Source organism: Nymphaea colorata, chromosome 1 (assembly GCF_008831285.2).
Source record: "Nymphaea colorata isolate Beijing-Zhang1983 chromosome 1, ASM883128v2, whole genome shotgun sequence".
In the NCBI taxonomy this organism is placed as follows: domain Eukaryota; kingdom Viridiplantae; phylum Streptophyta; class Magnoliopsida; order Nymphaeales; family Nymphaeaceae; genus Nymphaea; species Nymphaea colorata.
This window is the reverse complement of record NC_045138.2, coordinates 14,304,273-14,326,270: the sequence shown is the minus strand read 5'-3', so window position 1 is coordinate 14,326,270 and position 21,998 is coordinate 14,304,273. Positions and strand designations below refer to the sequence as shown.

The window sequence follows — 21,998 nt, the reverse complement described above, 5'->3', positions numbered from 1 at the left end:
CAGACCAAGCTTTCTGTAATTCAGAACTACCACAAAACTTCAGTTGCAGAAAGGAAGGCCGCAAAAAAAGTGTTCACAGTTGCAACCAGCAAGCCATCCATGTAAGATTAGCAGGGAGATACAAAGTATATGACAACAAAAATCTGTCCTGAAATACAATTACAGACAGTCGAAACTTAATAGGCTTTGGACTTAGCTACTAATTGAAGACGGCACACAGCAGCAGTTAACACGGTACTTGATGAGGCTGGCATCACTTTGGCAGACCTGTTTGAGGATGCAAAAGTGATTCGTTTTCATCAGCTAGTAGTACAGGTCCTTGGCCAGGCTTCGTGCAGATGAAGTAGCTAACCTCCCCACTGACTCTAGAAGTAAGCTTGTCTGCCATCTCAGGCGGTGGTGGAAGAGCTTCCACATCTCCCATCGATTTCAGACCTGCTTCTTGCAGAATGGTTTTGTCGCCCAATATGTAACTGGAGAAAAAGCATGGCAACAGTTAAAATACATGTGCATTTGTAACGTACCCAGTGCCGAGGATAGTAGGCACCCACAACCCTCACCAACTAACATGAACCAATAACCCATGATATCGGCATGGAAAGGGTTGTCACAGAGCAATCAAATCCATTAACACCAAACTAGTGTTGCCAAATATATAAGGACATTTTAGAGCACCCACTAACATCCTAATTCTACCCCACACTTACAGGTATAGTTGCATTCTTTAGCTCATTACGTTTAAGCTGCAATAGGAAGACTACCACAACCTAACCTATGTAACTAAAATCGTCAGGTGCATCTAGACATGGTCCCAACAGCACACCAGCTTGAACACTTAAATTTCCCAAGTTACACACTGCTTGACATGCATCAATAAATGAAGCTGAGCTAGCATACCTGGACAATTCTGTATCTGGAGATGGAGGGAAGTAATAGAGCATCCTACAAAGAAGATCGGTAGCAGTTTTTCTGTTTGGAGCAATCATCACTGCATTTGGACCAGCATCAAAAGTATATGCTACCTGCCACAATTTACCATCTTTGTCAACCGATGCAGACAAGCAGCTTTAAGATTTCGATAATATAAGTATATGACAAAAATACTCCAAAATTGTAAACCGAAAAGCATATGAGATACAACAGGAAACTTGAGTAACAATATATCAATATGCAAACTGACAAACATGTTAATCCATCTAAAAAACAAAAGTCATTCCATGTCAATTGATGAGACATTGTTTGGAGCCTCTTGGACCATCACATGGGCTCTAGTAGGGGTTATGTCCAGTGCCTAACTAAGACAGCTCACATTGCCATCACCTCAGTAAAATTTCCTTTGCTCCATGTTAAGATGATAATATAGAGTGATAGACCCAAAAACTTCCCGGCCACAACCACACGATGCTTCCATAGAAACTCTCAGTCCCATCTTCAAGTTAGGAGACCACCTATACCTTCCCCTGGACTTCACTTCTTGAGTCTAACTTACTGAGCTTGACACATTTTCATCCAATCTCGGAAGTCTATTCTTCAAGTACAGTGGCAACTCAAGACTGGTAAAATTCACCAAGGCCAAACTCATTCTCCATAATGCTGTTAGTCTGAAATGAAGAAAAGGCCAGTCCAACAGGGGTCGGACCTTTTTCTTTTCCCTTTTTCTGGACATCATACATCTAGGTGAACCCATATGAATCAGTGAATAAATTTTTCAGAACATCAAACAAAGAGCACCCTATAGACACTTAAACCTGATCAAGGTGATGACTGTTCTTATTGGACCTAATGATTTTAAACTGAAATCTGCTAAGAACAGTTTTCATGGACCCATTAAACCAAAAAGGCCATACTTCGGAGCCACATGTGACCTGATGCTCAAAATCAGCACCAGATTTAAAATCTGACCTCAGACTCATCAATTTAACTGATTGAATAGAATCGTGAGAAAGGCAGCTTATTCTTATTTCTCACAGATGAAATTACTAAGAATTACTGCAGATTAGGGGCATACAAACCTGTGGGGTACCTTTAAGCTTGTTCCATCTTTCAATGCAGCTGATTATCCTAAAATCACAAAACACCTTTTGGTTCAGTGCAAAATGAGTCCAAAATTATCAAGACAAGAATTTATTGAAAAGAAAAGGATACTTCAATGCCCCAGCCAAAGTATTTAGAAGAAGAAGAAGACAGAGTATAGGAACATGCCTATGTGACGTGTCATTCATGTAGAAGATTGGGGGGGATGTGTCCAAGCAGACAGCATGAAACTGATTGCTATCTGCACAAGTTAGACTTGCAAAAGATGCAAAATCACGGCTTCTTATAGCTTCTTCCATTTGCACTATGCGGCTAGGAACTACAACCTGTGAATGACAAACTACTTAGGCAAAAAAACTTTTAAAATTCTAAAACTAACTAGAATCTAGAAATGGTTTAATCCTATGAAAAGCTAGGAACTACAACCTGTGAATGACAAACTACTTAGGCAAAAAGGCTTTTAAAATTCTAAAACTAACAAGAATTTATCCTATGAAATCAGGTATTTCGCATCAGACAAAACAAATAATCACTTTCACAAATACAGTTCAGTTTTCATCCAAACAAATGGCAATAAGCAGCATCTCGTTCTGATTTGCTAAATCCATACAAATAAAATAAATTTGCATGAATTAAACCCATGTGACTGTACATTCACCAAGTAATGTTGTATGTAGCAGGGTTTATTCTTCACTAAGCAGTATATAAGCATTGGAAAACGATACATGACAGGATAAATTAATAGAAAATCTACTTCCCACCTTAACATCAGAAAAATTCAATATTCTAGAAAATATTATGCAAGTCCCTTGTATATTATACCACAGAATTTCAGGAAAGCATCCATAACTAGTTAAATTTTTACCTTTGATCGGTGATGCAACAGTGGACTTGTTTCAACACTTTCACGCATTCCAGTAGTACTACTTGTCTCCTTTTGACGGGAACTTACCTGCAGCATGGATAGAATTATAAGAATCTGAAGATCAGTGACAACATACAAGTCTCCAGAAAACTAGTTATCTGGATGACCGTCACAGGTGCACAAACTCCACCTTATGGCTTCCTTGTATAAAAAAAAGTCAGCATTATGGTCTCTATGATGCACAAATTACTGTTGCGGAATAAGTTTCTCTGTGAGATTATTTGTCAATGCGACTCAAGTTATGCTCATGTCAGCCCAGGTTTTACTGCATTAGTAAACTGCTCTACTAGCTATGGTCTTTACACATCTTTTCATTTGAACTAAATCCTAATACAGACCTCTACACTTCGAGAACAGAACATATCCCACTTCCCCTTTCCTTTTCTCCAAAATCATCTTTCCTCTTTTCTAGATTTAGAATAAAATGGGTAGCAACAGAACAGTAAGAAAAACAAAGCAAAACCAACTAAGTGCAAAGCTTATAGATGAGACATAAATGTAAAACTAAAACAGAAAACAGAAATCACAGTCTTCTCATCTATGTTTGGTCTAAGGTGCAAGCGGAAATCTACCACTGCAATAAGAATAACAAGGTCACTCCAATGAGCTTCATTGACCAGCTGTACAGCAATGCTATCACTTCCTGATGAATCCTTGAAGAAAAAAAATATAATGTTAAAAGATTGACTTATAACAACCAAGACTGAATATATAGCGGACTTGAACCATAAAACTTACATTGCCCATCACCCACTTGACAAATCCACCATAGAGACTTCGACAAGCACTTCCAGAACCTTGCCTGTAAGGCAAACCAATCCACATGTGAAGTTACAAGGGGGGAAACATAGCTTACAACGGCACAACTGAATGATATGTTCAACCGAAATTGTCTATGCATGCTATCCAGTGATGTTACAAGGAAGTGGCAAATTGCACACTCCAATGCTGTACATCTGCATGTTTATGTTGTCATGGGATGCACATATCTATCATGACAAACCTTGCAATTGCAGAGAGCGCCCCATATTCTTCAGAGACATTCATTAGCTTTGCAAGAGAAAAAACTACAGATCAACAAGACCAGGTTAGACATGTGCAAATTATTGTTACCAAAAAAGGAATCTTATTTATACAATTTTATAGAATTAGATGGTGAAAGTATCACAATACATGAATACAAACATAAATTGCAATTAACAGGAAAAAGGTCAAGCTCTTTTTTGATGTCCTAGTCTATAATTTCTTTCAATGTTTATTCAGATTTGTGTGATAAATCTGGTCAACATATCCAGAAGACATAGCATAGAGGAAAGGCTGGCACATTCTAGTACCAAAATTTTGATCTGATCCATGCATGTTTGTCTATTTGTTTGTCATATTATATAAATGGGTTTCAATACAAATAACAGAAGAGAAAAACTAAAGCATCCAGCCTGGCGAACTGGTTCAGAAATTAAAACGTCAGTCATGTACTTGTCTGCAAGAGTGTAAATACATGCAGAAGAATGATGATGTCAGAAATGGTAAAATTCAAACTACCGAAACAGAGGTTGACGCATACCTGTCTTAATGCATGTCCATGTATTTGTGTGTGTCTGTGCAATGTCATATTAACTAGGATCAAGCCAAACTACTTATAAAGGAACACTAAATCATCCAACACTAACTAAGTAATTGATAATAACTCAAAGTATCAAGCGACAGGCAGTTGTGTTTGACTGCAGAAGTAAAAATATGTGGAGATTGATGCTGATAGTGTAAGCGATAGGTAGAATTCAAACTACTCAAGCACAGGTCAAGCATCAAACCTTTAACAAAATAATTTACAAAGTGAAGAGTCAGACTATGGTCCCCTTTTTACCTAAGCATGCAAAGCCCGCAGCTGAGGAAGCTAATCCGGCCGCAGTAGGGAAATTGTTATAAGAAGCGATGTGGACATGGATATTCTGCCAATCTTCTTTACTAATACGAAGTCCCTTCTTCTCATCTGTGACGTCATGTGCACGTTTGCGAATTTCCCTGAGACAGGCTTGGAATCTTCCTCCAGAAAGAGAGATCTCCTGCTCTACCCAAGAAAGAAGAAACAAAAGACAAAAAACAAAATGAGAGAGCAAGTGCTTCAATCCACATGGTTAACAAACCAGTAAAAGAAAAACTTTACGAGAGAAACATGGCATTCTTTTGGGAAAATGGGATTTTTGTTCGCTAATGAAACAGGAAGTCAGCCCTGCTCACAGAACCGAGTATGATTGTCCGAGGTAAAGGTTACGGGGTTCAAGGAGCCTCTATCTCGAAATTTACAAATTTACACTGTTGGGTGAGTGGATTCTCTGTTATCGGGAAAAAAATGTACGAAACAAAACCATAGGACAAGAAAAGAACGAAAGTTATTGATCAAACTTATGGACATACTCAATTACAACAATATTCCATAAGAAAATTATGATAGTCATTAAGATCACAAAAACCATCGTAATACCATTTTAAACAAGGTATACAATAATGATCGTTACTGAAAATAAAAAGTATAACAAAACAAAATGTCTAGAACTCTATGAGATTAAAACTGAAAGGTTTTGACTAACCAAATTCTCTTAGAACAGATAAGTATTTAAACTCCAGCTTCGAAACATCATTTAAAACAACGGAACACAAAGTACCTATCACTTTCGTAACCAAAAAAGGAAAGATTCCTTCGAGACTCGAAAAAAGAATGGCTGCTACATTCGTAAACGATGAGCCAAAACAGCCACGTCACAAAACATTTTCAAAAAAAAAAAAAATCAAAAAACAGAAAGACAGAGAAAGAGTAACCACTGGATCATAAAGTACTACAACGATCTGCTCGAATGAAAACGTCATAAAAAGCCAAATCACGAGAAAGAAAGAAAGATACTGATGACAACGGCGACGAATAAAAATAAGGCGGAAAACCAAAGTAAGGAAAGTAGGAACCTTGCCGTTGAGCCACATGCGATCTGAGTCGAACGCGGGGCTGGCGGCAACAGTGGTGGTGGTGCAGAGATGGTCAGGGTCGAGCGTTACGCTGATGCTGTCGTTAATTGGCAGGATGAGCGACTCGTCCCTCTTACCCCAGTACTTTATCACCGCTATGTTGGTCGGAGATCTCGCCGTCGCCATCACCACCCAGCTCTCCGTTCCCACTCCCATCTTTCCTGCCCAACAAAAACCACCAGAAAAACAAATCCAAAATCCCGAAACCAGAAATCCTCCCTTCCTTTATCTCGTTCTTCCTTTGTTTTTCTCGGATTCCAGGACAAACCAGGAAATGCCGAAAAAATGGAAGACAGATCGGAACTAGTCCTCCCCCCACTGGCACACAGAAAGATAGAGAGAGAGAAAGAGAGAGAGATTTCGCTCTTTTACCGTGCGTTTCGTTCTTGGGCGATGTTGGCGGAAAAGGCATTTTAAAAAGGTCCGATTCGGTTGTTCTGTTCGTGGAGTCGGGTCCAAATCTCGTGGCCCACCGGAATTAAGTTTGGATTTGGACTTGGATCTGCACAATTGCCGACTCCACGTGGTCTGTTAATGCTCGAAAGCAGCAATGCCGTCCAACTCACTTGGTAGTCCACTGGCAGAGTCCACCTCGATCCAAATCCAGATCCATCTCTTTCAAATCGCTTTAATTTAAATTTCACAATTAGTTGCAAAATATCGGCCTAAGGCACCAAGCCTTCATCAGTTTATCACGTGAAAATGACGATAATTTGATTTTAAAGCATAACATAACGAAACACCTTTGATTTTACATAATGAAACACCTTTGATTTTAACAATACAGAAAGCAAAATAAACAAATTTCGTTGTAAATTTGGAAATTAGAAATATGTGTCCAGAACGGAAACGGATCTATTTCCTAGTTGGATCAGTGAGCCCCGGATCTTTGGACCACGTGTTATGGCAGTTCCCTCTTCAACGAAAATGACGAAAGTAGATCCGAGTTGGATCTGTACTCAATTCACGTGCTTGACCTCGATCCAATCCACGTGGCTTCTTGTCGGGCCTTATCAATGGCCTCATACCCAGTTGTCAAAAACTTCATTTTAGGAATCAAGTTGTTGCTTTTAATACCAAAAGCAATATAATCTAGTTTCAAAAAATATGCGTTTTTTTTTTTTTCTAACGATAAACCATGTTGTTGTTTCATAATCATTTATAGTATAAAAACATAATATTGTTCTTATCAAACATCTTGTTTAAACCACATCTCGTGAACGTGACATTCTACTTTGCGCATAACAATGTGATGATAAATCATGATGTTTGCACATAATCTTGCAAATGGCCAACATCTGAAGCCGGTGCAAAGCTTGTGACAGAACTCAGAAGTATAGTCTGCATGTACTGCATCAAATGTAATCCAACTACCAACTAAATAGAATCTAACTACATGTCAATTACCAATTTATATTCAAGATCTTAAATCTATGTTTGAGATATGTTTTATAAACGAGAATGAGATTAGACCAAGCTTAATCAAGACTTCTAAGGCAAGCCTGATTGTAATTCAATCCTACCCGTCTTGTTATCTACGAATGGAAACAGTATAGGTTCCTTAGCCTTAAGAACACACTAGAAACAGGATGCGTAACAGTTAAGATTCCTTTTCTCTTTTGGAATAAAAAGCATGGTCTTGTTAGTTTCTCATTCATTTTATTTTTTCTTAATTTTTGAGATTTTTTTAAAATTTACGTATTTTTCCTCGATATATTGTAGCTGAAAAAAACCTCACTGTCTGAACTGTGAAAATGATAATGTTATGACTATGATAAAAAAGATCACCTGTCGAGAGCACTTGATTTTTTCTAAACAGCAAGTGCTTCCAATTCAGTGGGAACATATTCATACCGGATGTCACCAAGAAATTTATTCCATTCCAGTTTCATGATGCAAGGGCCATTATGGTGCTTGGTTCGTGCTGCCTGAATCTTCACGCTACTGAACTTTATTTAGCCTTACTGTTTACCTGCAAGAAAGGGGGAGAGAGATATGATGGCCGTGGCAATCACAGTGAAGAGAAAAGCCAGACAATTTTGAGTGCCAAGCATCATAAGCACCAACCTGACCCATGTTCCCGTGACTCAAGCCATAACTCCTTGCATAAATTCAGCAATCTCCATTAAAATGCCCAAGTAACTGCCATTGATGTCCACGCCTATCAATTAGTTAGGCCTGGAAAGAAAAGGGAAGAAAGTCATCATCTTTTTCCCCTTCATTATTACCATGTCTCTTTTTGATGTATGGTCAGAATATGAGGTCTTCTTCAACCGTTTCAACTAGGTTGAATTCTTATTACTTGTTTTTGGGTTTTTTCTATGTCCCCGCCTTATAATCAAACAACATATTCATTTCCACCATCGCCCTTTGCTTGCCAGTTTCAATTGGGTGACTGCGGGTAAATTTGCAGATACAGAATACTGTTTTCTCTGGTAGAATCTTCTTAGTCAAGAGAGGAACTTAGAAGTTAGATCATATGATGTAAATGTATACTTTCCAATTCAATAGCTATTTTGCAACAAACAAATTATGATAAGCTGCTGGTCATAGTTAATTCTAAGAAAAAAATGGATCTGCCTTAAATGTAAAAAGGCAAGAGTAATTTGGCCTGTCGTGTTTAGGCAGAGATGCATCTGTCAAAATCAAAATGCCCGTAAGTCTAGGAGGACTTTGGAAAGGCACTGCAAGGAAAGGTGATCAAGGAACCATGAGATAGCAAAACTAGGGCTTACTTTTACCAGGCCCCTCAACCTCTTAAGCTCTTATATTGGCTGAGTTGCTACCCCACACCTGCATTCAAAAATGGGTGACATCCCCGCTCCATGTTTCTCCTCTATCTTCCTTCTCTTATTGCTCTGCTTCTCCTTCATCGCTTTAAGAAGCTCTCATGGAGAAAGTCTTCAACTCAGCCACAGTCTCTTGGCAGGCTCTTGGTTGGATGAGGAGGAGGCGGCAAAAGAAGGAGACGCTAATGTGGTGATGAATAGCCAAAACTACAGACAAAGGTGTGACCTGTCAATTGGGAAATGGGTCTATGATCCTTCATACCCATTGTACTATCCAAGTTGCAATTACCTTAGCTCCAAAGTGAATTGTTGGCGAAACGGGCGGCCAGATTCCGATTATCAAAGATGGAAGTGGAAACCAAGCAGCTGCTCTATCCCTAGGTATGTAACTTGTCCAGTGTTAGCTGTACTCCTGCAGATGGTTTTGTTGCTCTGCACTTGCATTATTAGAGGGAGAGAGAGGGAGATGGAAGCCTGCGACAAAACTAACATGAGATGCATTTGGACCAGAGTTTGAGCATGCAACCCATGTATAGCTCATGCAGAATAAATTTTGCAGGCGATTGCATTCTGAACTGATGGTGAATCATGGATGATACGTCTCATTTGCTTTCTTGGTTCAGGTTCAATTCATTGGATTTTCTTGGAAGGATGAGGAGGAAAAGGATCATGTTCGTTGGAGACTCTATCATGAGAAGCCAATGGGAATCATTGGTCTGCATGGTTGAGGCAGTTCTACCCAAGAGCAGAAAGACCCTGACCTTCCATGGCCCCTCTATGGCTTTTCATGCCTTGGTACGTCTTCACCCTTCTCTCTTCCATGAGTCCGAACCATATTTAGTGTTTCCGTGTCATAGAAGTCGATTTCTGTTGCATATTTGGCATAATCTCATGTGAAAGGAAAACGTTGCAGGGAAAAATTTCTGCATATGAAAATTTTTGTCTGTATGGCATAAGAAAATTTTCTATCAAGCGTATGAGAGTTTTTCTTCAAGTCCATAAGCTTCTTGTCATATTCTTTGACAAAACGATTGGTTGCAGGATTTTGAAGCATCGATTGAATTTTTCTGGGCTCCCTTTCTTGTGGAGCTGAAGGTTGGACCAGGAAATAGGAGGATACTGCACTTAGATTCCATTGAAGAAAATGCACGATACTGGAGGGGAGTGGACATTCTCGTGTTCGACTCAGCTCACTGGTGGATACACACCGGCAAATGGAAATCGTAAGCCTGGAAAGACTGCTTTTCACACATTGAACAGTAAATTTTGGTCTCTCTAACCGTGCTTCTTTATATATAAGCCATGTCGAGAGCTTCATCAAAATGGTGACCCCAAATCTCTGTTTTTTACAGTTTTCTTTTAAACGAATCAAAACTGCATAATTGTGATTGGCAAAATTTTTCCTGAAATTTGGATTAAAAGGAGCTCTGAACTCGAGATGGGTGCTCACATTCTCTTTTGAACAATATGCTTTTCACATGTGGTGGTTGATGTTAATTAAATCTCATGTTTGACAGGTTTATGACTGAATCGGAATCTAAATATGATTGGGAAAATAAGAGTAGGTTGGACTCTTTAGACGTTGTGTTTTGGGTGCAAACTGCACACATCCCTACTTTCTATAGAAGAAGAATTGATTATGTAGACAAATTTTGACATCAAGAACTACTTTCTTTCGGAATTTGAACTGTTTCTATTCATGTCTATCCAGAAGAGTAGGCCAGCCCTCTGTAATCTCTCTCTTTTGCAGATGGGACGTTATGATGGAAGGGAACAAAGCCTACACCAGCCTGAACCCAATGGTCGCATACCAGAAGGGTCTCTCCACATGGGCTAGATGGGTAGACTTGAACCTCAACCCTGAAAGAAATCGAGTCATTTTCAGAAGCTTCTCCCCTTTTCATAATGGGTATTCCTCTCTCTCTCTCTCTCTCTCTCTCTGAGGGTAAGATTGAAGTCCTTACTGTCGTGTCATTAAATTGTATGGTCATGTAATGCTAAGAAGAAACTACAGCTTCCAGTGACTCAATTTTTACCGTGACCGTGATCATTGTGAGTTTCTGAGCCGCAGGAGAGATGGAGGCAAATGCTACCACCAGCAGAAACCCTTGCAGAAGTTCCAGCCGCGGCATCGCTTGCCAGTAGAACTCCTAGTGCAACAACAAGTGATGAAGACGATGAGGTTTCCAGTACATCTCCAAGAGATCTCCACGATGTCGGCGCTGCGCCGAGATGGGCATCCTTCGCTATACACTCACGTGCTGAGTGAGGAAGAAAGACAGCACGTTAACCTCCATGGCCTGGATTGCAGCCATTGGTGCCTGCCTGGTGTGCCTGACATATGGAATGAAATGTTGTACGCATATTTATTAGGTTGATCTGTTCAGGAGTTTCCTCTGTCAACCAGCGCCTTTTGTCTAAGAAGCTTTCGTGTCTGCTACTGCGAATAAATTTGTGACAAACAGCCATAGCATTCTGTAGCTTAGCACTTCTTGTATTTGGTTTGTACTTGGTTCAGATATATATATACATCTAATTTACATGAGCAATATGAATATAAATGTAGAAATGAAGATCAATGATGCTTAGTATCAGTTATACATAACACTGATTCCAAATCTGGAAATTGGTCAGCATATTTCAGCAATTTTACTGAACATGATATTTGGAAAGGCAAACCAAATCACAGTATCTTCTCCTTATAAACAAGTGCCATCTACTGCCAAATAAACTTGGTAAATTTGATTTTCCAGCTTTGGTGTCAAACTCTATATTTTAATTTACTTCTACAATGAATCAGGGTCGTTGAACAAATTATAAAAACTAAAACTTTTTGGTCTGTTCAATTTACTTCTAAATGCTTAAAGACATGAACATCCAGTTTTAGTTGACCATGTACTTATGGGTTCTGCATCATATATAAGTTTTTTGGGGGATGTTTAAAATTTGATTTACAAATACAATTACACAGAAAATTTTGCAATTAATCCCTAGGGCTGAGTCAGGTACCATATGAGGGGCTGGATAAAAAAAATCGACTCGGAATGCAGGCGAAAACAGAGGTGATGCCGATCCGATCCGTGTATATATATATATATATATAGCGAGTATTTGTAATTGGAATTCTATTAAAATTGGATTTCATATGTCTTGGCTGTTCGAAAATTTGAAAGAATAATTTATGCAATTATAACAACACCGTTTATTTATATTTATTCATACTTTGTTTCCGAGTTTTAGGATCAATTGAAATGGACGAAAGCGATTCGGTTGAGGATCCGAGTTTGGAGAAGCTTTTTGTTGGATAAGGCGGGCTCTGGCTACATTTGCTTTTCGGAGGAAGAAGAAACCCCGCCGTCCGAGTCGTTCTGAGTCTCGGGGCATCAGCTAGTCGAGTCATCTCCTCTCCAGCGCTCAGAGACAACAAGGGGGGAACAAGGAAATTATTATTCGAACCGGGAAACTTTAGGGTTTTTGTCTGCGAACGATACGCTTCGTCATACATCGCCGGATGACGGTGAGCCGCCTCTCTCTCTCTCTCTTTCTCTCTATCTTGGAAGCGTCTTCTTTGTCCACTGTATTTTTCTTCTTCTTCTTCTTATCACCATCCTGAGCGACCTCTTTCTTCTTCTTCCATCAGGCGAAAAAAGTACGTCAACCGTCTTGTTCAAAAGAAATCATTTTTTACTTGTATGGAGAACGTTTGTATTATTACGACGATTCCGTTTGATTTCTTCGTTTAGTTTTTCTGTTGTGATGTTCGGTTGGTTTTCCCTTGGTGGTTTCACGGAAGAGCTCGGATTCCCTTTTGGGCAACTTCTCTTTTGATTATACGTTTTGTCGTCGGTCGTCTTTTGTGCTTTCTCTGGGCAGCCATGGATCTGATACAAAATTACCAAGAGAACAGTGAAGAATCTAGTCCGGAACGGCCGTCTGGTTCCGGTTCGCAGCCCTCTTCGCCGGATTCTTCGCCGATGAGGTTGGAGTTGCCCTCTAAGAGCTCCGCTCCCCAGGTAGACGACGCTGTGGTCGCACTAGGGGTCGCCGATCCTAACCTTTCCCGTAATGTTGAGAAACCCATCGATCCCGTTCAGCATCTGGTTTCGTTCAACCCGACCTTCGATCAACTCTGGGCGCCCATCTATGGCCCCTCGCACCCGTATGCCAAAGATGGGGTTGCTGAGGGGATGAGAAACCACAAATTGGGGTTCGTGGAGAACGCGTCGATCGAGCCCTTTCTCTTTGATGAGCAGTATAACACGTTTCACAAGTATGGCTATGCTGCGGACCCGTCGGGGTATGTGGGAAGCGAGTATATTGGCGATTTAGATGCGCTTCAGAAGAACAGTGGCCTGTCTGTGTACAACGTCCCGAAGAATGAACAGAAGAAGAGGAGGAAGACGGAGTTGCAGAAGAATGAGGAAGAGGGCGAGAAGGAAGATTTGGGTCCTGAAGTTGACAACCCAGAGACTCAAGAATGGCTTTTGAAAAATCGGAAGAGCCCTTGGGCGGGGAAGAAAGATGAGGTTCAGACTGAACTTACGGAGGAGCAGAAGAAATACGCCGAGGAGCACGCTCAGAAGAAAGCAGCAGCTGAGAGGGAGAAGAGTGGTATCACGGAAGTCACGGAAAAGAGCACCTTTCACGGGAAAGAAGAACGGGACTATCAGGGGAGGTCCTGGATCCTTCCTCCTAAGGATGCCAAGGCTACAAACGACCATTGTTACATTCCGAAGAGGTGGGTGCATACTTGGAGTGGGCACACCAAGGGTGTTGCAGCCATCAGATTCTTCCCGAAACATGGGCATCTTCTTCTCTCAGCTGGTATGGATACAAAAGTGAAGATTTGGGATGTGTTCAACTCTGGTAAATGCATGAGAACTTACATGGGCCATGCGAAGGCGGTCCGAGATATCACTTTCTCGAATGATGGTACAAAGTTTCTGAGTGCTGGTTATGACAAGAACATCAAGTTGTGGGATACAGAGACGGGAAAGGTGATCTCCACATTTTCTACTGGTAAAATTCCGTATGTGGTTAAGCTCAATCCTGATGAAGACAAGCAGAACGTGCTTCTTGCTGGAATGAGCGATAAGAAGATTGTTCAGTGGGATATGAATTCTGGAGAGATCACTCAAGAATATGATCAGCACCTTGGTGCTGTTAACACCATTACCTTTGTCGATAACAACAGAAGATTTGTTACTTCCAGTGATGATAAATCCCTGAGAGTTTGGGAATTTGGAATCCCGGTTGTCATAAAGTATATCAGTGAGCCTCACATGCATTCAATGCCATCCATCTCACTTCATCCAAATGGTAACTGGCTTGCTGCTCAGAGCTTGGACAATCAGATTCTGATATATAGCACAAGAGAGCGGTTTCAGTTGAACAAGAAGAAGAGGTTCGCTGGGCATATTGTTGCTGGGTATGCCTGTCAGGTCAATTTCTCACCCGATGGAAGGTTTGTGATGTCTGGAGATGGGGAAGGCAAATGCTGGTTTTGGGACTGGAAGAGTTGCAAGGTCTTCCGAACTCTCAAATGTCATGAGGGTGTGTGTATCGGTTGCGAATGGCATCCATTGGAGCAAAGTAAAGTTGCTACATGCGGCTGGGATGGAATGATCAAGTACTGGTATGACATTATCATTTTCACCCGATTGTCATTATTGTGTACCTAAACTGCAAAAGCTTATAATTTTTTCTTCTCTAAGCTTTTGCGGTTTAGGTAGATAATGGTCTTACTCGATTGGACATTGTTCTTTGTGTACCTTATGATTTATTTACTGGATCTCATCCTCAGCATCTGCCCCCTACCCCGTTTCTTTTCTGGAGCGGCTTATCTCTTCAGTTATCTTCTAATATGTTTCTACCTTGGTAACTTATTTTCTTGGTGGCTTTGTTGTTTGTTAGTAGTAACTTCTTGCTTTGTCTGTTGTTCAGGGATTGATCGTTATGGTCAAGATCATGACGTCAGCTTTTTCCAGTTTATGTTGAAAAAAAGGCTGTCCAACTGCGCATGCCCAATGGTGAGAAAGTTTGGAACAAGTTGCCTGCTGTGCAGACATCTAGATTTGAAGTATTCTGTTGTACTTAAAGGCTTAAAATGTATAAAATTGATGACTATCAGGCTTATCTTTTCTCTTTAATTTTGAATTTTCAACATCTTGAAATATGAGTAACGCATGTCCTATTTGAATTTATTATTGAATGGTTACTCGGAAAAATAGTAAATAGTAGTTGGTTCTGCCGGATTAGCAGCTAGCTGGATTCTGAGAAGCTCACCGAGTTATAAGCTAGCAACTGACATTTGTTCTGCTTGTTTGTTTATTGTTTAGAAGGAACATGTACACTAGTACCTAGGTCCGGGGATTTAATGTTTCTGGAAAACTTATTTACTTGCACATTTTATTGCTTGCATTTAAACCATTCCCTGATCGTCCTTGTACTGTAAATGTAACACCAAAACATCAATTTCATTGTTTCCTGCTCCTATAAGAAGTCCTGGGCTCCACGCTTTGGGTGGCAGTGCAGTTGAATCAGTTTGATATAATCTTTTTGCCTTAAGTGGTTTTGGTATTCTCTTCGTATGTTGGATCCTCTAGTGCTAAGTTGCAGTATTTCATTGTGAGCCGGGTGTCTGATGAAGGGGATTTTTCCGAAGGTTGCCATGAGGGGATCTATGAAGTGGATATTGTTAGCGAGTCGTCGTTCTTTTTTCTTTGGTGTATTGCTATTATTGTCTAGAGCAAACAAACATTTATTGCCCTCAGTTTCATTGAAGTTCGTCTTTTATTCGGGTAGGCCATTTGGTTAGATTACATGTTGTAATACGTTCCATTCATTTCTCCTGAGGACCAATTCAGAAACTTGTGCTAACCTCTGTTCTATCATTTCCTCCACGTCAGATTCACGTGAAAGGAGGAAAATGAGGCTTGCAAGATACTGGACTAAACCTTTGTTGTTTATCGTTGCATTCAAGTTGATCTTCATGGGAAGCAGCTGAAAGATGATCGTTCGATGCAAGTTTTATAATGACGTGCTACACAGGAAATTTTGCTTGATGTCGTGGCTGTGAAGTTCGCGATGCTGAAATAAGGGCATACTAAAGAACTGTAATTTGTTCTTCGAGTCCGGTGGGACTGAAAATTGCGGGATGCTGGGATGCTGTGTTAGAGAGAAAGTGCATTAGTGACTTTTAGTTAGATCCCGTGCCAAGTAACAGAAAAAGCATAAGCGATTTTCTGCTTTTTGGTTCAATGTAGATGTGATCTTTCATGTTTATTTCAGGGCAACATATTTTAGATCAAATTACTTAGTGATAAAATTTTGATTTTCTAAATAGGAAAGGACTTATTCGGACATTGTATCAGAAGTTCCTCTCTCTCTCTCTCTCTCTCTCTCTCTCTCTCTCATGATGTAATCATGATTTCAGGTGAACACAATCTAGGACTGCTTTGGACTATAGGTGAATCCGTCTTACACAAGTCAATTAAAATATCGCACTGTTACAATTTGTAGTTTAATTGAACTTTCCCAGGCTCGTCAATCTTACCGGTTATGTTGCACTCCTTAGACTTATGACATAGTCATGTCTTATAACAACAAAATTATGATGAATTTAGTCATCATTCAAATGAAATTTTGTCTGTTAATTGAGGAGACATGAGGGCGTATCCATGGCTCGGAGAGGCAGGGTGGGGAACAAGTCTCCTACCCTAGGTTCGTTACGAAAGGCTACATCTAAAGCCAATAATCTAAGATTTTTTGATCTTAGAGGCCATCAAATTACTCACATACTTGGAGATATTGGTTAAAAATTAGGGAAAGAAAATTAAAAGCATCTATTTACAGCATTGTTAACATCTAGTATTTACAAAACTTTTTGAGTACTGCTGCAGTATTTTGGGTTTTGGCAGCCAGCATTGCATCCCGCCACTTGCCACAGGCATTATCCGGTACTCCGATGGATCCAAAAGCCGATACATATCCTGGTACCCACAGGACGCCCACCCACATCTCGTGCAGAGAAAGGGATGAGGAGCCTCCTGGCAAAAACCCACCGGCCGAAGATTAAGGGTGGGTATCGGCCGAGCCGGCCCGATAGCCCGGGTCTCGGCCCGGGCCCCGTCCGACCCGTTTAAAAATAAAAAATAATTTTTTAATTATAAAATAAATTTTTTAAATATAAAATATATTTGTTAATAATAAATATATATTATTAACAAATATTTTTTAATCATAAACGGGCTGAATCGAGCCAAGCCAAGGCCAGGTTTTTCCCAGCCCGGCCCGGTGCTCAGAAAGAGCCTGTGGTTTGTTGAAGCAATGAGCCTGTTTCAAGGACACAATGCAGATACTCAATATATCAGAAGTCTTCTCAATTATAACTTTTTTAACAACTTGCCACTAACAAACCATAAGTGTTTATTAAAATGCATGTGTATGGAACAATATAAGAAGGTACCCAAAAACTATGTCCCGCCTGTTTAGGATTAAAAAATAATTTTTTTAATTTTATTGTTTTAATAATATATTTTTATTATTAACAAATTTATTTTATATTTAAAAATTATTTTATAATTAAAAAAATAATTTTTATTTTTAAACAGACCGGGCCCCACCCTTACCAAAAAGCAATTTGAAAAACATGGAGAAAATTCAAAGCAATTAAAAGTTCTCATGAACAAATATACCTTCTATAATGAAAAGTACTAGACAAATTAACGGCTACCACCATTTAAGTTGCTGCATACCTTGCCGTCAACAATAGAATAACTTCATATGCAATTATTATTGTCATTTTGGTTTTCAATTATTCATATTCACCTCTTATTTTTGACAATAGAGGCTCGCTATTCTTCCTCATGGGTTAGTTAATTATTATTGTCACTCACCAATTGCATATAAAAAACTACTTAAAAGTTTTATGAAGTCTTCTGTTATCTATGTTATCTATACCGTTCTTCATGTCCAACAGAAGAAACCTTGATAAGAAAGCAGTACGTTAGAAAAAAAAAAATGTTTTACACTAGGCCGCAGTCTTTCATTCTCATACAAGAGGAAGTACATAAAATATATATATATATATATATAGCTGTTCCTATATATATATATATATATATACGCCAAGAGAAATTTCAGGCAGGACAAATCCCCGAGTCAGTGGCAAAACCAGAAGTTAGAGGGGCACCAATACACATTAAAATTTTTAAAAAAAATTGTAAAACAAACAACATTGTTAAGAAAATAAATAAAAAAATAATAATATACGTAATTATACCCTATGTTAGAATGTTATCAATAAAACTTTTTTTTTTCAAATAGAATGCTAGGAAAGGAACAAAGCAAGGAAAAAAAGGCGTGCATTTGAAATTTACTATCACAAAAAAAAAAAAAAAAACTTTTTACTGGACAGACAAGAAATGGGTGCTTGTGTGTGAAATGAAAGATTTAACTCCGGAAAACGTAGGAAATAAAACATGTGAGAAAGAGTGAGTGGGGAATTGAAATTGATGGGTTCACTTTTACATTGATGGGTTCAGAGAGGCACCAGCCTCAACAAAGGGGGCACAAATGAAACGTGGTGCGCAACTCCTTAAACGTGGTTTCACCACTGGGCAGCAGTGTACAGTCCAGCCCCTTGCTCGCCATCAGCGCAAGCTACGCAAACTCTGCAAGTGCCTGAGCAGCATCCAGCTCCCTCTTCACCGTTGGATCCCGTCCAACACTACTAAAAGGATCGTCCTCCAGAGTCATCGACCTCTCTGCCACCGCATCCGGCGGCTCCGAATGTTTTATCCGAGGAAGATGGCTTCGCACCTCGCCGGAGCTCGCCAGGAGAATGCCCGAGTTCGAGCCGGCACCGGAGCAGTAAACCCTAATTCCCTCTCCGTCCGCAGCCATTGACGAGCAAGTCGCTGCCACTCTCTCTGCTCCGACGCCTGTTATAGGTGGCATGGCCTCGTGCCACGTGTAGTGTCATGCGCTTTCCTCTTGCGCACCGATCTCCCCTTCCTGCCACGCCATCAAGTCCATCCTTGTTGGAGCTCGGCCACCTTGCCACGTAGACAGAAAAGCCTCGTCAGATGGATGGATGAAATGACGCGGGACCCGCGCTGACATGGTCGGCTTTGAAGAAGGAAACAAAAATGAAACGGTAATAGCCTTTTCGGTTCGGGAACTGCAAGAACGATATGTCCTGAGGATCCCGAGTACGACCCGGGGCGGACGGGCGCAGTCCATCGCTCGATTGATCACTCGTTTTTTTCGTAATAATATTGAAAATTATTAAACTAAGATTAGGCCTGGGTGTCCGAGCCCGGCCTGGAAAAAACCTGGCCCAGGCCCCCGCTCGGGTCAGCTCGATTCGGTTTGTTTAAAATTAAAAAATATTTTTTTAATTTTTTATTTAATAATATATATTTATTATTAACAAATATATTTTATATTTTAAAAAATTATTTTATAATTAAAATTTTATTTCTTATTTTTAAATGAACTGGGCCCAAACCGAGACCGAGGCTATCGGGCTGGGCCCAGACCGAGACCCGGCTATCGGGCCGGTTCGGCTCGATCCAATGTTCACTATTAATTAAAATACCATGTGTCCTAGTTAAAGGTGGGCATTGGGCTGGTCAGCTCCGGTCTCAGCCCGAGCTCGGTTCGACCCGTTTAAAAATAAAAAACAATCTTTTAATTATAAAATATTTTTTTAAGATAAAATATATTTGTTAATAATAAATATATATTATTAAAAAAATAATTCTAAACGGACTTAATCGAGTCAGGCCAGCTTATCAGTTCCGGGCCAGGTTTTTCTCGGCCTAGAGGCGGTATGACCCGAGGTTCGGAACACCTAGTCCAGAACACTGCCTCCCTCGTGATCGTGGACCGGCCTATTGTTTATCGAGTCGTAAGTTTCGGTCTGCAGCTCACGCTAAGCCCGAAACTAGATTGAGGTAAAAAAACAATGGGCCGACGTGGCTTCACCGGGTGCAAGTGTAGATTAGATATAAGACCGAGGTGCTTTGACTGGACTCAGGTTTACTCAGTCTCCAAGCTTGAAAGGACCAAGATGGGCTCATAAGTCAGACATGGGTGCGAGCCGCAACTTCCAGAGACCGTGTCGACCTTATGAGAAGCTTGCATGTATCAGATTTGACATTTACACCATCAGCTATTGCAATCACAAACAACGAGAAGGTTAAAAGAAGAAAATAATAGTTGCAGTGACCATGGATACGCGTAGACAGTTACATAAATGAAACTAGGAAGAAGTGATTACATATCATTCAATAGTTGAACCTTCAATGTTTTTATTTAATTGAATTTAATTTATTGCATATTTTCGAGTGATGAAACAGCTGGAAGCACAGTAGACCCTATCCATTGGAACAATTTGGTTTTAAACTTTTAAATCTGATGTCTATCGCCTAATTTAAAAAAATTAGGATGAATCTATTGAATTTTGTTAATTATACTGTTCAAGAATATTGTTAAGATGGCATCCACTTTTCAGTTATTGTCATAGTCAATAAAATATTACCATGCTTTTAGTTTAATGTCTTCTTCATGTATTTAGACATAAGAGTTGTATTAATCTAATCCGTTCAATGCAGGTTGAGATTTCTCTAGTTTTCCCTTCAATTCATTTGTTTTCTTTCCCTTTAGTTTCTATCTTTTTCCCTTAAAAAAAAAAAAAAGCATGCCATGCCTTCTTTTCTATCAAATTTGTTTGGACGACACCTTCACAAAAAACTGTTTTTGAAAATTATTGGTTTTGTGGAAAAGTGTGTTTATAATCTTTTTTTAAAGATTGGTTTGTGTGTTTGTATAATAAAACTGGTTTTTTAGTAACCTTGGGGGACCATGTTATTTCAATCATTTCTGAAAGCCCGGTTTCTTTTTATTTTGAAAAGTGTCATCCAAACACTAAAAAAGAAACAAAAAAACTGTCTTAGAGGCGACAAAAAACTGTTTCAAATTTGTGATAATTTACATTTCATTTGTCGAAAATCAATTGTATTCATGTTGTCCTCCTTTAATATGTACTAATACTTTATGCAGTCCAACAATATTTTCCAGTTACTTTTCTTTCAAGCAAAAGTGGGAGTGGACATTCAAAGCGGTTGTGGATCTCGTCTCCTTACTGCCGGAGGACCAGATACTGGATCGGGGTCAGTCAAGGGCAAGGTCTGACCCATTTGGATCTCCCATTTTTTTGGAGAAAAAAGCAAACTTTACGGCAAAGTTGACTCACGTCAGACTTCGACGTCACCGGGTCTGGCATCTCTTCTGTCTCAATTCGGACCCAGTTCATGTTCATACCCATATTCAGTTAACAACAAACTGCCGCTGGATTACGTAATCCAAATTTTTACATTCTTTTACAACATTTCAATCAAGACATCTTACACAATCTTCCATTGAAAGGCACTCGTTATAGTGATTTTGCCCTTTTCATATCTGATAGCAACTGAGAATTTGTAATGCACGTAACTGATCTTGGATTTTCATCAATCATTTGATGGAAAACACACTTTCAAGTTCCAACCTGTTGCGATAGTCACCCGAAGCTTGTGGAAACAATTCTTTCTTTATCTGCATTGTGCTTCCATGCACTAACTTCTAAGTCAACACCAACATCTTTGTATTCTACAAAAGCCGCCTTTTTGGGTTGACCATCAGAAATCTTTTTGTAATGTGTCCAAATGGCATCAATGCAAAGCACTTGGCTTTGGCTTTCCATAAAACATACACAAAGCAAATTGAAGGAGTTCCTTAATCTTTAGAGTAAATTTATAGAATAATTTGTTATTACCAATGGACTCATGATGGAACATTATTTTCAAAATTATCGTTTTCAAATTGTGACCAAACTCGGTGGTTTTGTCTGAAATTTACACGTTTAACTAAAAAATAAGTTACAGTTGTTTGTTTCATTTAAACTTTTTCTAGAATTGCCAGTATGCTGATGAGAGTATAATAAACGAACGACCTTGTCTCTACTTGCAATTTGATTTTGAACCAAACCAAAAGACTTCAGGTGTACCAAAATGAGGTTCGAACTCTTGACCGAGTAGCGGTGGGCGGACCGGAGGAGGACCCAGCCCCATCCGGTCGGAGTAACGTGGGTCCCATCCCCCCTCCCAGGAAGTAAACCCACCGGTCAGCCTCTCGCTCTAACCAAGACAAGAGAGAAAGAGAAAGAGAAAGAGAGGGGCGGCCAC

At 39.7% G+C, this 21,998-nt stretch overlaps 3 protein-coding genes across 6 annotated transcripts; 2 read left to right on the top strand and 1 right to left on the bottom strand.

Moving 5' to 3' along the window:
* Window positions 1–70: 70 nt before the first annotated feature.
* On the bottom strand, window positions 71–6,360 carry LOC116246404 (diphosphomevalonate decarboxylase MVD2, peroxisomal-like). Its single transcript, XM_031618271.2, has 10 exons — window positions 5,918–6,360; window positions 4,824–5,022; window positions 3,963–4,026; window positions 3,698–3,761; window positions 3,532–3,612; window positions 2,900–2,986; window positions 2,203–2,360; window positions 2,013–2,061; window positions 898–1,022; window positions 71–473 (listed from the first exon to the last, which is right to left on the bottom strand). The coding sequence occupies exons 1-10, from the start codon at window positions 6,131–6,133 to the stop codon at window positions 254–256; spliced, it is 1,263 nt and encodes a 420-aa protein (XP_031474131.1). The 5' UTR covers window positions 6,134–6,360; the 3' UTR covers window positions 71–253.
* A 2,377-nt stretch (window positions 6,361–8,737) lies between these two features.
* On the top strand, window positions 8,738–11,315 carry LOC116265622 (protein trichome birefringence-like 36). Of its 2 annotated transcripts, XM_050080579.1 has the most exons (6): window positions 8,738–9,147; window positions 9,390–9,561; window positions 9,808–9,989; window positions 10,284–10,331; window positions 10,517–10,675; window positions 10,838–11,315. In XM_050080579.1, exons 1-6 carry the CDS (start codon window positions 8,783–8,785, stop codon window positions 11,142–11,144), a joined length of 1,233 nt encoding a protein of 410 aa, XP_049936536.1. In that variant the 5' UTR covers window positions 8,738–8,782; the 3' UTR covers window positions 11,145–11,315. The 2 variants fall into 2 exon arrangements, with proteins under 2 accessions (XP_049936536.1, XP_031502221.1); XM_031646361.2 differs by lacking the exon at window positions 10,284–10,331 and having other exon boundaries at window positions 8,745–9,147.
* A 789-nt stretch (window positions 11,316–12,104) lies between these two features.
* On the top strand, window positions 12,105–16,093 carry LOC116262058 (uncharacterized). 3 transcript variants are annotated; one of them, XR_004174407.2, is made up of 4 exons: window positions 12,105–12,283; window positions 12,407–14,401; window positions 14,710–14,795; window positions 15,675–16,093. XR_004174407.2 is itself a non-coding variant. In XM_031641087.2 (2 exons), the coding sequence occupies exons 1-2, from the start codon at window positions 12,642–12,644 to the stop codon at window positions 14,714–14,716; spliced, it is 1,767 nt and encodes a 588-aa protein (XP_031496947.1). In that variant the 5' UTR covers window positions 12,105–12,641; the 3' UTR covers window positions 14,717–14,969. The 3 variants fall into 3 exon arrangements, 1 of the variants encoding a protein (XP_031496947.1); XR_004174408.2 differs by having other exon boundaries at window positions 12,105–14,401; window positions 15,749–16,093; XM_031641087.2 differs by lacking the exon at window positions 15,675–16,093 and having other exon boundaries at window positions 12,105–14,401; window positions 14,710–14,969.
* Window positions 16,094–21,998: the final 5,905 nt, after the last annotated feature.